This window comes from Narcine bancroftii, chromosome 2 (assembly GCF_036971445.1).
Source record: "Narcine bancroftii isolate sNarBan1 chromosome 2, sNarBan1.hap1, whole genome shotgun sequence".
Classification (NCBI taxonomy): Eukaryota; Metazoa; Chordata; class Chondrichthyes; order Torpediniformes; family Narcinidae; genus Narcine; species Narcine bancroftii.
Genome location: NC_091470.1, coordinates 105056729 through 105072515, shown reverse-complemented (window position 1 = coordinate 105072515; position 15787 = coordinate 105056729). Strand labels below are relative to the sequence as shown.

Sequence of the window (15787 nt, the reverse complement as noted above, 5' to 3'; positions counted from 1 at the left end):
ACCTTGTCCACCCGAACACCAGACCTCCCTTCTGGTACCTGTGATTGGATGTAAACCGAGAGGATGGCTGATATATATATTCTCATAAAAGGTTAAGAATGGCCAGAGTCCAAAGGGTTAACGTTGAAAGGGTTTCTGCACCCATCACTTCCTCCAACCACCCTCTGACCCTCGCCCAAACCGAGTTTCGGACCCTTCATTCATTTGGACCATCCATGCCTCTCGGAATTTTGCCCTGAGTTGCACCCTGGACCCCAGCATCTGCAGACTTTCTCCTTTCGCCTCTCCAAAACACCCCATCCCAGGCAGCATCCTGATGAATCTCCACCCCCCCCCCCCCCCCACTACCCCTACCCCTACCCTTTCCCTCCCTCCAGTGCAAATAGTTTGACCTGCTCCCCTGACGCAGTGCTACAGAGCCAAGGGTAAGTGCAGTGTGCCGGGAAAGAGGAGGAGGGAAGGGACGCGCATGAGTGGCCAGTCCCCGGGGCGAGACCCCGCACCGCCCGCAGGACGAGACGATGCGCTCCGCCCAGCTACAGCGGGAATCGCGATCGCTGGCCCAAGCGAACGGGCTGCTTTGAGGCGGAGCAGGACTCTGGGTGGGCAAGAAACTCCTTCCTCGCCATCAAGCCGGACGCTCCGCCCCACCAGGGATTCGTAGCCCCCTTCCCCCGTACTTTGTGGCTCTCCGGCTGCGAGATCCCGGCTGTCAGGGATTCAGCCCGCTGGGAGCCACTGCGGGAGGCTGCAGCGTGACTGCGGTAGCGCCAGCGGTCACCCACCAAAGTTGGAGCATGGGAGCGTCCCATTCGCAGCACAAGGGAGGAGCGGGACCCTTGCAGGAGAAAGCATGCATGTAAGTAAGTTCAACACCTTTAAACTAGAGGATGACTTGTCTGCTCCCCCAGGTGGGTCAGAGTCAGAGACCTCCCTCCCGTGTGTCTGCAGGAGTTGTGGGTGGGGGGTGGGGGGTCCAATGCAAAGCCTTTTTTTTGTTTCGTTCCTCTGGATGCTGCGTGCCCTGCTGCTGAGTTTCTCTTGCAGGTTGGTGAATCGTCCCTGTGAACGGTGCCTGCTTTACTGTGACATACCTTCAGTTAATTTAAGAGGTAGTTGTGACCCATTAGCACTTCGCAACCACAGATCAATAAAGACTCTGCACTGCAGCTTATTACTGGACAACAGTTCCTTCCCCCTCCCTCCCTCCCTCCCACCCCCCACAAAAGGTTTGGTCCCTGAAAAAAAGGGGGAATTATTGTAGACTGTTAAGCTAAACACAAAGATAATTTCAGATTTGCTGAAATCTGGAGAAACATGACATCCACATTGATTGAATTTAGCACGTTTGATTGCACAATGTTCTGACACATTCAATTGACCTAAAAACTGAGCATCCGATGCCTCTCGTGTTAGTGCCCAACAGTAGTTGGGCAGCGTTGATGGATTCCAGTTGCCCTGATACCCCTTTTCCACGGTCGCAATGTCCCGGTGAAACCTGTCACCCTGTTCGCCACCGACTGCACCGACATCATCTGGGAAGGAGTCCAAGTGCGGACGCAGGAAATGTTGCTCTTCGTGGTTTTGTATGGTTGAAGTAGACTTAAAGTATGGCAGGAAATTGCAAAAATAGGTTATATCTAAAATACGATACATGATAGGAAAACCTTAAGGTGATTTTCGAGATCAGCAGCCCTAAATCCATTAAACACACCCAAAAGTGTTGACGAAGCAAAATCTTCCTTGTCCAGTGTTATAAGCTGCTCCAGCAGATGTCCATCAACTTTCTAACCTGCCCCCCCTCCCCTCCCACGTCTCTTGCTTCAAATATCGAAAAGCCCAATCCCTTAGCCTTCCCTTGCTCCTATGTTTACTGTGAACAGGACTTGTATCGGAAGTTAGCTCTGCATTCAGAGTCTTGGCCTGCTCCTCAGTGATGTGAATTGGGTTGAAAGCCCCCCCCACCCCCCACCCCCCACCCCCCACCCCCCACCCCCCCGAGTTGAACTGCTGCTGATTGATGCCCTTTGGGATACTCTGGTCTGTGCTGCCTCGGACCGGCAGGATTTTCTTCATGGCAAGGAGGGTTTGGTGCTCCTTCTCAGATGTGTCCCTCTGCCCAATGGGAATGCATCAGATAGTGTTGGGGAAAGGCGATACTTGCTTTTGTAGTGAAGGTTTATTAACCTTTCCTCCCGCGTGGAATGGTCCTGGCTCCTGTTCCTGTGAGAGGAGACTATTATGCACTGTAAAGCCTGATAGTGGAGATCATGTGAGAAATATCATTGCTTTCGGCTCAATTCACTTGATTGGATTAGGCTGACTGGGAAATATTGGGACTGTTTGTTTAGCAGATCCTGGCCAATGTATTCACAGGCTCATGTTTCATGTAATGTGAATACTTTCTATTTAGGCCTGCCTGTCCCAGCAACCATAGCAGCAATGGAAGGCCTCTAATAACCGTGTGGGTCCACTAACACCCAGGGGTGGGACCATTGAATATTTAGGTTGGCCCTGGATGTTGTGCCGACCTATATATTCCTACCTTGTAGCCCTCTGCTTTTATTTCATCCCTGTGACTAAGGGTCTCTTAAATGCTCTAATGTTTCAACCTCACCTGGCAATGCATTCCCTTCCTGAGGGGCTCAGGCCCTGAAATGGAGGTAATATATCTTTACCCACTATGGATGTTTTCAGACCGGCTGAGTTCCTCCAGCATCTCTGCGTTTTGATTGCATCAAGCAACAATCTGCTAGAGCAACTCAGTGAGCTGAGTGACGTCAGCGTGAGCAAAAGAATGGCCAGTTTGCCGGGTGAAGACTTGAGACTGCAGAGGAGATTTAGCTATTTGGACAGGGGTCAGTAGGGGACTTGTGAACCAGGGAGGGGTGGGATGATGAACAGATGGGGACCTCTTCCAGCAGAATCGTGGCTTTTGCTTAGCTCCAGGTTTCCAACATCTACATTCTCCTCTTTGTCTCTTCCTTGCTCTGTCGAGGAGAGCATGTGTGGACCACTGCTTGCCTGGATTGGTGGGTAATAAAGGCGAACGCCTGCAAAGTGTGCAGGCAGAAGGAAGCTCTGTAGGCGAATGCAGTGGGCAGCCCTCCTTACAGAAATACTCCATTTCATAGCAAGTGTGGCGCGGTTAGCACAACACTTTTACAACGGCAGCGACCCGTTTACCAATGCTGCACACTCTAAGGCAGTGGTTCTCAACCTTTTCCTACTTCCACTTAAGTAATCCTTTACTAACCATAGAGCACGTAGGATGCCATGAGTGGGGAATGACAAAGCTTGTGGACCACTGCTCTAATGAGTTTATATGCCCTCTCTGTGATCTTGCATGGGCTTTCCTTCAGCGCCCTGGCTTCCTCTCACCCTGGGTTGGGAGATTAATTGTGTGTTAATGGGCCACACAGGTTCCGTCGGCCAGAAGGAACTGCGCTGTGAGTAAATTAAATTTTTAAAAAAAGTATTTTGATTAAAGAAAAAGATTTCCATTCATTGCTTGTATGAGCAGAGGCCATTTGTACGTTTTACTCATGGACAATGCAGTTTTCACAACAAAATGGTGAGTCTGGATTCCTGTTGTGGTGTTTGTACTCTGTTGGGTAATCCTGCATTGTGAGAACAAGGGATAAGTTTGTGCTATCTACATGATGAGATTGGCCTCTTGTTGACTTTGGGTTGAGAAGCCAAGGACCGAGGTTGTTGTTCATCACTATGTGTGTGTGTGGATATCTGATTAACACTGAGTCAGAAGATCGTTGGACCCTCCGAACTGCACTTTGAGTGGGCCATTGACTTGTCAAGGAATTTGCCGGGGAGAAAAGATTTTATAACCTTGCTGGGAATCTCTAGGCCTGAGGGAAGCCTAGTTTCAGAGGAACTAATAAGACATAAGGAGTAGAAATAGGCTCATTGGGTCATTTAATCATGAGCTGTTCCATTTTCCAACTGCCCAGCCTTTGATGCCCTGGCTGATCAGGAACCTAGCAATCTCTGCCTTAAATACACCCAATGACCCAGCCTCCACAACCACCTGTGGCACAAACTCCACAGATTTGCCACCCTCTGGCTGAAGAAATTCCTCCGCATCTCTGCTCCAAACGGATGCCCTTCAATCCTGAAGTTGTGCCCTCTCGTCCCAGACTCTCCACATCTACTCTGTTCATGCCTTTCCACATTTGAAAGGTTTCAGTGGCATCCTACCCGCATTCTCTTAAACTCCCAACAGATAAAGCCAAGAGGCTCCTCATATGATAACCCTTTCATTCCAGGAATAATCCTAGTGAATCCCTTTGAATTCTCTCCAACATCAGAACATCTTTTCTTAAAGGTGGACCCCAAAGCTGCTCACAATATAACACTTCAACATCACATACCTGCTCTTGTATTCTATTCCTCTTGAAATGAATGCCAGTGTTGCACTTGCCTTCTTCACCACCGACCCAACCTGCAAGTTTACCTTCAGGCTCTCCTGCATAAGCACTCCCTGGCCCGTTTGCATTTGGGTATTTTCAATTTTCTTCCCATTAAAAAAATATTTTGCCAATTTATTTACTATCAAAGTGCACAACCGTACACTTTCCGACATTATATTTCATTTGCTGCTCCTCTGCCCGTTCTTCTAATCTGTCTAAATCCTTCAGCATCCTCCATGTTTCCTCTACACAACCTGCTCCTCCACCTACCTGCATATCATCTGCAAACTTGGCCACAAAGCCATTCATTACATAATCTTAAACCATCAATATACAACGTAAAAAGATGCAGCCCCAGCTGCAACCCATGTGGAACATCACTAGCAACCGGCAGCCAAAAAGAATCTTGTATTCTGACTCTCCATTCCTGCCAATCAGTCGGTGCTCTATCCATGTTAGTATGTTTCCTGTGATACCATGGGCTCTTGTTCATTCACCTCGCCTTGACAAATGCCTTCTGAAAATCCAAATACACAACATCTACTACATCTCCCTTATTGAGCCTGCTTCTCACTTCCTCAAAGAATTCCAGTAGGTTTGTCACGCAAGATTTTCCCTTTCAGGAAATCATGTTGGCTTTCGCCTATCCTGCCGTGTGTCTCCAAGTGCTCCGTAACCTCCTTCTTTGCAATTGACTTTAACATCTTCCCGACCACTGACGTCAGGCTAACTGGCCTATAATTTCCTTTCTGCTGCATCCCTTCCTTCTTGAATAGTGGGGTGACATGTGTAATTTTCCCAGTCCATGCCAGAATTCTGTTGATTCCTGAAATATTATTACCATTGCCTTTACAGTCTCTACTGCTACCTCTTTCAGGACCCGATTGTGGAGGCTGCAATGTGGAGGGTGAGACATCCACCCTTGGACCATAAAACTGTAGAACATTGCAGCACAGAAAAACAGGCCATTTGACCCTTCCAGTCGTGCTGAACAAAAAAACGAACTAGTCCCACTGACCTCCTCTCATTCCATAACCCTCCAGACCTCTCCTATCCATGTATTTATCCAATTTATTTTTAAAACTCAAGATTCACTACATCATTCCACACTCCTACCACTCTCTGAGGGGAAAACTTTCCCCTAATGTTCCCCTTATACCTTTCAGCCTAAAACTATGACCTCTCATACTGATCTCCCCCAATCTAATTGGAAGCACTCTACTCACATCTATACCCTTCATAATCTTATAAACCTCGATCATCTCCCCTCATTCCTCTTTGTTCCAAGGAGTATAGTCCTAACCTGTTTAATCTTTCTTGGTAACTCAACTCCTGAAGACCCGGCAACATCTTAGTAAATCTCTGCACCCCTTCGATCTTATTCCTGCTGCTGGGTGACCAGAACTGCACGCGAGTGCGGCCTTGCCAATGACTTGAATAACTTCAACATAACATCCCAACTTCTAAATTCAGCTTTCTAAACACCCTCTCCCTTGACGTACTAACTGCACTTACTTCCCTGTTTCCCTTCGACACCTGGCATGCTGCTGGTATCTTCCCCAGTGAAGACTGATGCAGAGTACTCAATTAGCTCCTCTGCCATCTCCTTGTCTCCCATTATTATTTCACTGGCGTCATTTTTTAGTGGTCCTATAGCTACCCTCACCTCTCTTTTACTCTTTATGTACAGAATTAATGATGATCCACAATCAGGATGTTTGATGCTCAATATTTGGTTTCCATGGGCTTATAGTATCAGCGGTTGTTGTATTGTTTAATAGAGTATTGTTGCACAAATATCAATAGAAATGATTGCTTGTCAACCTCTAAAGCAACTTCCTTAACAGGCCGAGCTTTTCGTATCCACCTTGATATTATTTGCATTCATATTTTCCCTCCTTATGAGTTGTAAGTTTTTTTTAAAAAAAACTTCCCAATCCTCTATCTCCCCTCTATTTTTTTGCTTCCTTGTCTACCCTCTCTCTTTCTTTCATGTTGGCTTTGAAACTGAAGGACGACTTCCTTCCCTCCACTGGTGCAAGAATATGGCCCATACGGCCATCTACCACTTGCCTCAATTGTAGGTGGGTGGGACAAGAACCAAAAGGGAATTTGAGAGAGGAGCTGGGAATTGAACTGATTGCTATGCTCTGAGGGCCAGCAGGATTCCAGTGGACCAAAAAGCCTCTCATGCTAAGGAAGAGCTGAAACAGATGCGTAACCTACTGGCTTAAGGTGAAAAAAAACAACTGAGTTGTTTTGATTGTAAGTGTGGAGTGCTTCAGCCAAGCCACGATCACAAGATGGGTCCTTGGGCTTTCAAAACATCTTGGAAGGACAAGCAGAGTATTTCTGAATATCAAATGAGCAGGGATTTGTCCAAACTTTCTCCCAGCAGTCTCCTTTTAGGATGCTTTCATGCAAAATGACCATATTGTTATCCTCGATCAGATTTTAATTTTTTTTAAATTTAGGCCTACAGCACGGTGACGGGCTATTTCGGCCCACAGGCCCGTGCCGCCCAATTCACACCCAATTAACCTACAAACCCCCGTAACATTTTTGAAGGGTGGGAGGAAACTGGAGTCCCCAGGGGAAATGTACAAACTCCTTACAGACAGTCCGGTCCTGACGACTGGCGGTGTAAAGGCATAACGCTAACCACTATGTGAACTGTTCTGCCCATCTGGCACTTTTTATTGGTGTGGGGGGGAGAAACAATTGAGAGTACAGAAGCAAAGGTAAAGCAGCACTGAGTGGAGAGGGAGCGCAAGGAAATAGCAGCAAGTCCATTTGGCCCCACAGAAATCCCGCACCATTCACTAAGAATTAAGCCTGGTTTATCCCTATGCTGCAGCCCCCAATTCCCACCTACCCCCAATGATCCAACCTCCAGTGGAGTGAATTCCAGGGATTCACTATCCTTTGCAAGTGGTCTTTCCTGCAGCTCAGTTTTAGATCTTTGCTCCCTCATCTACACCACATCTCCTCATTTGGAGACATTTCGGCGTCTACCCTGCTGCACCCTTTAAGGAGCCATAATATCAACCTTCAATCTCCAAACACCAGAGTGTTGCCCTCAAGATTTTAGTCCAGGGGGTGGCCAAACTTTTCAGTGCACTAACAGGCCATTTCAGCCCATGAGTACGTACTGTGTGTTTAGGTTAATTGGGCACAGACACGGTGGGCCGAAATGGCCTGTAACCGCGCTGTATGTCTTAAGTTAAAGGGTGGCCACCCCTGCTTTGGTCCCTTGTGGCAACCTTCTCTTCAACACCAACATATCCTTTCCCCTATCAGAGAACCAAAACTGTGCAGTGTTCCAACGTGGGCAGTGAGGTTAGCGTAGTAGTTAGTGCAACGCTGTTACAGCGCCAGCGACCCAGGTTCGGACTGGCCATGTTAAGGAGCATGTACGCTCTCCTTGTGACCCACGTGGATTTTCCCTGGGTGCCCCGGATTCCTCCCACCCTCCAAAATGTATGGGGTTGTAGGTTAATTGAGCAGCACGGGTTTCAATGGCCAGAATCAGCTGTTACCATGTTGCAGATAAAATTAACAAAAAAATAAATGAACACCCTGTACAACTGTAACAATACTTCCACATTGCTAAACTCCCAATTTGTGGTTTCACATCACCTCCCTTATCAAATTCCAGCATAGCAGCCTCTTGTGTCTCCACTTAGGTGGTGGCACAATTGGTGTAGCGGTTGGCGCAATGCCTTTACACCGCCAGCGATTGGGACTTTGGGGGGGGGGGGGGGGGTTGAATCCCACCCTGTTTGTTCCCACCCTGTTTGTAAGGAGTTTGTGGATTCTCCCTGGTTATGTGTGGAAGGGAATCAAGGGTGGCGGGGAGAAAGCAGGAGAATAGGGCTGAACAGGATAGTTGTTATTTTAAAGCAGCTCAATTGAGATTTTTGTCCTCCTGTTATCAAAGGGGTGAAAAACCAGCTTAGGTTCAAATAGAAATGAATAAAGTCGGTGAGACCATTCCAGAGCAAATTCTGTATAAATGGAGTAGTGAGTTGTTTAAAGGATTTGTCAGTATTAAAGCATATATTAAAAGCATGGAACGGAATCCATATTGAGAGAGGAACTAAAAGTTATCAATTACCAAAAATGTTGTTAAAACAAAATCAACTTTTACTTTGAGTAATTTTTTATTTGACAATTGGTATAGTTAAGGTATACAAAGGATAAACATGCTCATTGTTAAGAATTTTATCTAAAACTACAAGTGACTACAAAGAAGAAAGAGTTGTATAAATCAAAAATGCGATGGGAGAAAGAGTAAAATATACAAATCCAGGAGGAGATTTGGTCAAAATTGTGTCAAGAAAGTGTTACGAACACAGTTCAATAATTGGAGTAAAGTCCGTTCAATTTATGTGGAGTATAATATAATCGAAGAAGAAAATTATATTGAACCATTTGGTATCTAGCATTAACTGTGTTTTTGTTGTATGAAAGAAATAGGGACTTTTTTTAACATTCAGTGTGATCTTGCGAAAAAGTGGAAAGATTTTATTAGGACAAATTATGAAGATAAAGATACCAAAGGATCTAAGAATATTTTTACTTGGGGATATATATGGGAAAATTGAAATTGGATAATTATCAAGAAAAATGTTTAAATACTGCAATAGCAACTGCAAATAAATATTTAGCAATATCATGGAAAGATGACAGAGAAGTGTTATTAAGTAGATGGTATAATGAGATGCAAAATTGTATACCTTTGGAAAAAAATTACGTATAGCTTAAGGAATGAAGTTGAGAATTTTTATAGCATTTGGAAACCATATATGGATTTTATGGATAATTTTCCATCCACCTCCTCTCTTTTTCACTCCTCTTCATTGAAGATTGTAATAATAATCAGTAATTGTATAAATACTAATATTTTTGTTAGTAAAATAGTAGGTGTTTGTTTTTTTTCTCTTCTTCTTTTCTTACCTTTGGGAGGGAGGGGGGCTGGGGAGAAAATTATAAAAGTATTTTTGTATCATTGGATATGGATTTTTGATTAATGTTTTATTCATTGTTTTTTTTTTCTGTAATGATACAAATTCATAAATAACATTTTCAAAAAGGATAGTAGTCAGCCATGACGGAATGGCGGGGCAGACTTGATGGGCTGAATAGCTTCATTTTGCTCTTGTGGTGGCTCTCGCACCTACCAGTCTCTCTGTCTTCTTTTTTTAAAAAAAATAGACCCCATTCTAGAGGGGTTGGTTGATGTAATGTTCGAAAGGTGGGAAGATTAGCATAAAGCTATTACGGTGACCCGGGGTTGGATCCACTGCTGTCTGCATGGGTTCCCCCCAGGGGTTCTGGTTTCCCCCCACGTTCCAAGGGCATACAGGCCTGGGTGTATTTGGGTGGTGTGGGCTCGTGGGCTAATGGGGCCTATTACCTCAGTATGTCTAAATTAAAACCAATAAAATTAAAATTAAGGTAAATAAGAGAGAGCGGCGGAGAAGTTAGAAGAGGCCATTCTGGAGTTTGGGCCACACACCGATCCTGGGAAGAGGATGTAAAGGAGGTGATTTTGAATTTTGTGTGGGGTCCTTCTAAGGTCAGTTTCGAGCAGCTGCGATTGTGCTGAATGGTGGGGGTTGTCCGGAGGGACTGTGTGGTTTCCACACGCTCCCTCTGCCCTTGCGCTGCCCGCTGAGTATTTTGAGCATTCCCTTTGTCTGAATCCTGATGCATTTTGCCTCTGTTATCAGTTTCTGGAGGATATGAGAAGTTTTAGCAACTATATTGCAGGCTTTTTGCAACAGTTCCAAGTATATTCATACCGTACAGATCCTCAACTCAAGGTCCTGAGGAGGGTGGGAGGAGGAAGACATTATCTATTAATGTCTGTTTCTCCTCAAGGGCTTCCGATCTTGTTTCAACTTCAATGCCAGTTTATTGTCATGCACATGAACACATTGCACAGATACACCAACATTCTTTCTTGCTGTCACCCCACAGGTGCGTAAGATACACCACAATCGGAACATTTAAATTATGATCAGATCCTGGATATAATTTTTTTTGGACATGCAGCACGGTAACAGGCCATTTTGGCCCATGTGCTCATGCTGCCCAATTTACACCAAATTTACCTATACCCCAGTACGTTTCGAATGGTGGGAGGAAACCAGAGCCCCTGGATAAAACCCTGGCAGACACGGGAAGAACGTACAAATTCCTTGCAGACAGTGTGGGATTTGAACTCAAGTCCCGATCGCTGGTGCTAAAGGCGTTGCGCCAACTGCCATGCCAACCGCGCTGCCCCATTAAAGGACAGACAAATAAATACAATAAAATCCCTGTTATCTAGAATTCAAGCAACCGGCAAAAAAAATTACGGAAATAAATGGGTAGAAAATACAGATGTTTAAAATTGGCGCGCCTCGCCGTTGGTTCTCCATCCACGCAACATGCAGTCTCAAGCAACTGGAAAACTCGCTTATCTGGCATCTGCATAGGTACCAGATACTGGGTTTTTTTTTACTGTATTCACAGTTGCAGTTAAAAATATGGATCTTTTAGTGGGTCCTGGAATCGTTTATGGTCAGAAGAGTATAAGGAGGTTCGAGGGCCTGATGGATAAAATCTCTTCTCGAACCTGGACTTCTGGGCTCATTACTGTCTGAGTGAGAAGAGGTTATGAGCAGGGTGTTGGGGGGGGTTCTTGAGGATGTAGGCTGTGGTCTTGAAGCAGCACCTCGCACTGATTCAGCATTATTTTATTGTCATGTAATCAAACTGAAATTACATGAAATTTTCTTTAGATGACCGTAAGGTGGAGGAAGATTCACTGTCAGCAGAAATTGCCCAGCACCCCTTACAGTCAGAGAAAGAGAGTCACTTCACAGTCACTGAGTGTCTCTGGATTCACCTCCAGTGCTTCTACAGCCACACAGACCAGTGGCAATCTGAGCTCCAGATGCAAACCTCCAATGCAATTAGGAAGTATCCAGTCTTGGTTCCAATACCTGGTACCCCTTCAGTCACTCCAGCAATCCGCAGCCTGGCATGTGTCCTTTGACCGCAGTCACTAGCAGTTCGTAGCCTGCATGGATTACTCGCCTTGGGACACCACCACCCCTGCTGCCTGGGTGTTCTTCAGCCTCAGAGACCCTCGCTGGTCCACTTCCATGGTCGCCATCCTTTGGGTCATCTCCTCTGCTTCTCCTTCTCAAACGGGGGGGTGGGGGGGGGCGGGGTGGGGGCGGGGAGGGGATGGTCTACCCAGTTTCTGGTGCCCTGCGTTAGTCCTCTGTTTCTCCTCAAGGTCGCTGCCGTGCACACGCGCTGCTATCTTGGGTCGAGACCCAGCGGTCTCAGGTTTTTAAAATAAACCACTGTCGGCTCCTTTAACAGGCTGTTTAAAGCCTGTATGGAGCTTTCAGCAGTAGGACCCAGAGGAGCAGTGGTGAGTCTCAGTGGGTCCATGCCAGCGCCTCTTTTTCCAATGTCTTTTATGGAAAGAAGGGAAGTGGCCACTTCTCTGATGGCTGGCATGGACTCGCTGGGCAGAAGGGACTCTTTCTGTGCTGTACCTCTTTGTCGTCCTGCACTCGCATCCCTCCAGTTCTGCCCTCTGTGGGGGGTCCCGGTTCAGACTGATTCGACTCGCCCAGGCCTGGTGAGACCTCCCCTCTCTCTCATTGCAGGGACAGTACGAGGCTCCATTCAGCGGGATCCCCAGGGCAGGGGGCCGGTAGCCGACTGGACGCCCCTTTGGGATGCTGCGGAGGAGGGGAGATCCTGCGTCCTCCCCTGCTTGTTCTCGCTAGCCTGGAGCGCCACCGTGCCTTCTTGCCATGCTGCCTGGTTGCCGTAGAGAGTTCTTCCTTCAGGTACCAAGTGCATGTTCACATCAGAGCCTTCCCCCAACACCACCCCCCCATGGCTGGGGGGGTAATTAAAAAACATTCAGAGTGTTGTGTGAGGACATGAAATCACCATTGATGCCTCAGTTACTGAGCCACTTACATCCCACTTTAAGTAATTCCTCTGCCATCGGATTAGTAAGGGATTGCTTACGGTGGGATGTGAGTGGGAAGGGAAGGTTGAGAATCACTGCTCTAGACCCAATTGTTACTGAAATATTTTGCTTGAGAATATTTGTCATTGGCCCATTTCCTTTGGAGATATGAAACCGTGCACATAACGAATCAATGAGGGACGATTAAAACAGTGGTTTTCAAACTTTTTCTTCCCACCTTCAGCAATCCCTTACTAATCACAGAGCACCGATGACATAGGGATTACTGAAGGTGGAATGTGAGTGGAAAGAAAAAGTTGAGAACCACCGGCGTCCAATTTTTGACTCTTGATTTGATGATGGATATGCTTGTACTGGCAAATCAGGTGACCAACCTTTAAATTTTTTAAAAATTAGACATACAGCTTGGTAACAGGCCATTTTGGCCTATGTGTCCATGCTGCCCAATTAACCTGCACCTCCAGTATGGACTTATGGGCTGAAATGGCCTATTACGTCTAAATTTAAAATTAAAAGGTTGTCCACCCCTGGTTTAGAGGAAGGTCATTAGGTAGGATCTTGGGATTTGATATTCAAGATTCCTTTATTGTTATAATAGATTACAAAAAACGTTTCCTTTAGCCTGTTGTAAGGTGGACAGAAAGTTGCTGATAGCATTGCCCCGGTGCCACTTGCAGTACGAGAAAGAGACGTGTCTGCCCATGGTCTCATGCATGGCCAGACTGAGACCACCCGGAAATTGGAGGAACAACACCTCATCATCTGACTGGGCACCCTCCAACTGCATGGCATTATCCACCCCCATCCCCCTCCATCTTCTGCCCCTCTTTCCTCTAGTTCTCCTCCCCTTCTCTTCCTCCATCTCCTTTCACAGATCCAAAAAAAATTTTCAGCCTTAACACCATTTGTCTGTTGGTCTGGACTCCTCTCCCTCTCATTCTTCCTCCAGTCTTTAATTCCAATGCCTGCCTGCATTTTGCTTCCACGATGAAGGGCTCAGGCCTGAAATGCTGGTCACACATCTTTATCTCCTATGGACCGGCTGAGTTCCACCAGTATGTTGTAATTCATCACTGCGTCACCAGGGGGAGCACCTGCCACACTTCTGTAAATTTCCACCCTTTAGCTGGAAGCTCCAAGTGCAGAAGGATGTCAGGAAGGCAAGTGGAATGTTGGCCTTCATTGCCGGAGGGATTGAATTTAGGGAGGTCATACTGGAACTGTACAAGGTACTGGCGAGGCCGCATCCTGAGTACTCCAAGCAGTTCTGGTCTCTGCACTTGAGGAAGGACGTACTGGCTTTGGAGGTGGTGCAGTGGAGGTTCACCAGGTCGATGGGGGTGGTTAATGCCATCCAGTTGGATGGTGCCCAGACAGGTCAATTCTAGAGATGATGGGGTTCATCAATGAGAGATTGAATCGTCAGGGACTGTACTTGCTGAAATTTAGAAGAATGAGAGGGGATCTTATAGAAACGGGAAATTATGAAAGGTTTCGATAAGATGGAGATAGGTATAGGATGTTCCCATTGGTGGGGGAGACTAGAACCAGGGGACGTAGCTTCAAAGATTCAGGTCAGATATGAGGGGGAAAAGATTTAGGTCGGAGAAGAGGGGGAACTGCCTTTCCCAGAGGGCGGTGAATCTGTGGAATTCACTTCCCATTGAAGCAGTGGAAGCGATCTCAGGAAATATATTTAGAATGTAGAACAGCACAGTACAGGCCCTTCGGCCTTCAATGTTGTGCCGACCCAAATATTCCTTAACAAAAAGTACTAAACCTTCCCTACTCTGTAACTCTCTATTTTTCTTCCATCAGGGGCAAAAAACTTGCCCCTGACATCTCCCCTAAACTTCCCTCCTTTCACTTTGTAAACGAGGTTGGATAGATTTTTACATAGCTGGGGAATTAAGGGATATGGGGAAAAGGCAGGTAGGTGGAGATGAACCTGTCATCAGATCAGCTACGATCTAATTGAATGGTGGAGCAGGCTCGATGGGCTGGATGGCCAACTCCTGCTCCTACTTCTTATACTCTTATGAACCAAGGGTTTGTCCAAAGCTGTCAATAATGGTTGGGGTTAATCCCAGTGAAGAGAGCATGACTCCCCCCAAAGCGAGACCCAGCCCGCAACAGTGAAACATCCAACCTTGAGATGAATGTGTTTGGCCAACAGGGGGCAGCGCTACTCTAGCTTGAGTGATTAGATTCATGCCCTTCCCCTCCAAGGGTCGTGGGTTTTAGCCTCACTGCAGGGACAAGTGGGAAAGATCCCGGGGTGGGTGAGCGGGTGTCAGATGAGACGCAAGAGCTGTTCAGATGGACGTAAAGTTTAAGATGATGATGAGAGGTCTCTCCCTATTAGCTCAAATCCCCGAATGCAGGCATCATTCTGATAAATCTCCACTGAACCCTTTCCGGAGTCCCCACATCCTCACCCCCCCCCCCCCCCCCCACAGTGAGATGACCTGAATGCACAGTGTTTCAAGTACAGTCTAACCAAGGAGCTTATGTAGCTGTACCCTCTCTTCCTCCCCTATGATCTTGACCTTCTGCCCAATGGAGACAAGCTTACATCAACCTTCTCGAACCAGCCCCTCCACCTTGGTTCCATAAGATATAGAAGCAGAAGTAGGCCATTTGGCCCATCGAGTCCACTCTGCCATGAGCTGATCCATTCTCCCACTCAGCCCCACTCCCTTGCTTTCTTCCCCATAACCTTTGACACCCTGACTAATCAGCTATCTATCAATCTCAGGACGTCATAGGCAAAACCCTCCCTACCATCATGAACATCTAGGGGGAGTGCTGCCGTCGGAGAGCAGCCGCAATCATCGAGGATCCACCCCACCCAGCACACGCTTTGTTCTTGCTGTTGCTATCAGGAAAGTGGTATCGGTGCCACAAGACTCCCACCACCAGGTTCAGGAACAGCTTCTATCCATCCACCAGCAGACTCCTCAACAACAAACTCAATCAGGGATTCATTTAAGGAAAGAGTCCTTACTCTTGTGCTTTATATATTTTCCTCTCTGTATTGCACAGTCAGTTGGTTTACATTTCTTTATTTGTTTACATGTTCATTGAGCAGTTTATTTTGCACTGTAGCATTTGCGCTACGGAGCGAATAATGAGATCAGCGGTCGGCAAGTTCGTTCCAGAACTCGTTGTTTTATAGTTTGCTCAACGAGCATTTTAAAGTTGCGTCACTGACTGGCAGCCTTTCATACTTCACGCTTGTGGGCCCTTTCCCTGAGGGGAAGGGGAAGATGCCCGGTGCCATCTTGGTGTAGGCTGCCCCAACTGCCTGCGGGTTACAATCGGAGTGGCTTCCCCTGAGCACCAAACG

The 15787-nt window shown here is 46.6% G+C and overlaps 1 protein-coding gene across 4 annotated transcripts in view; it reads left to right on the top strand.

Moving 5' to 3' along the window:
- Positions 1 to 434: 434 nt before the first annotated feature.
- The window catches only part of tacc1 (transforming, acidic coiled-coil containing protein 1), a 151162-nt gene continuing 135809 nt past the window's right edge, over positions 435 to 15787 (top strand). For 3 of the 4 annotated variants that reach the window (XM_069917819.1, XM_069917817.1, XM_069917821.1), the window contains exons 1-2: positions 435 to 859; positions 12104 to 12289. In XM_069917819.1, the coding sequence (XP_069773920.1) occupies positions 798 to 859; positions 12104 to 12289 (248 nt within the window). In that variant the 5' untranslated portion in view covers positions 435 to 797. The remainder of the gene's footprint in view (positions 860 to 12103; positions 12290 to 15787) is intronic. The other variant, XM_069917820.1, reaches the window with a different exon arrangement.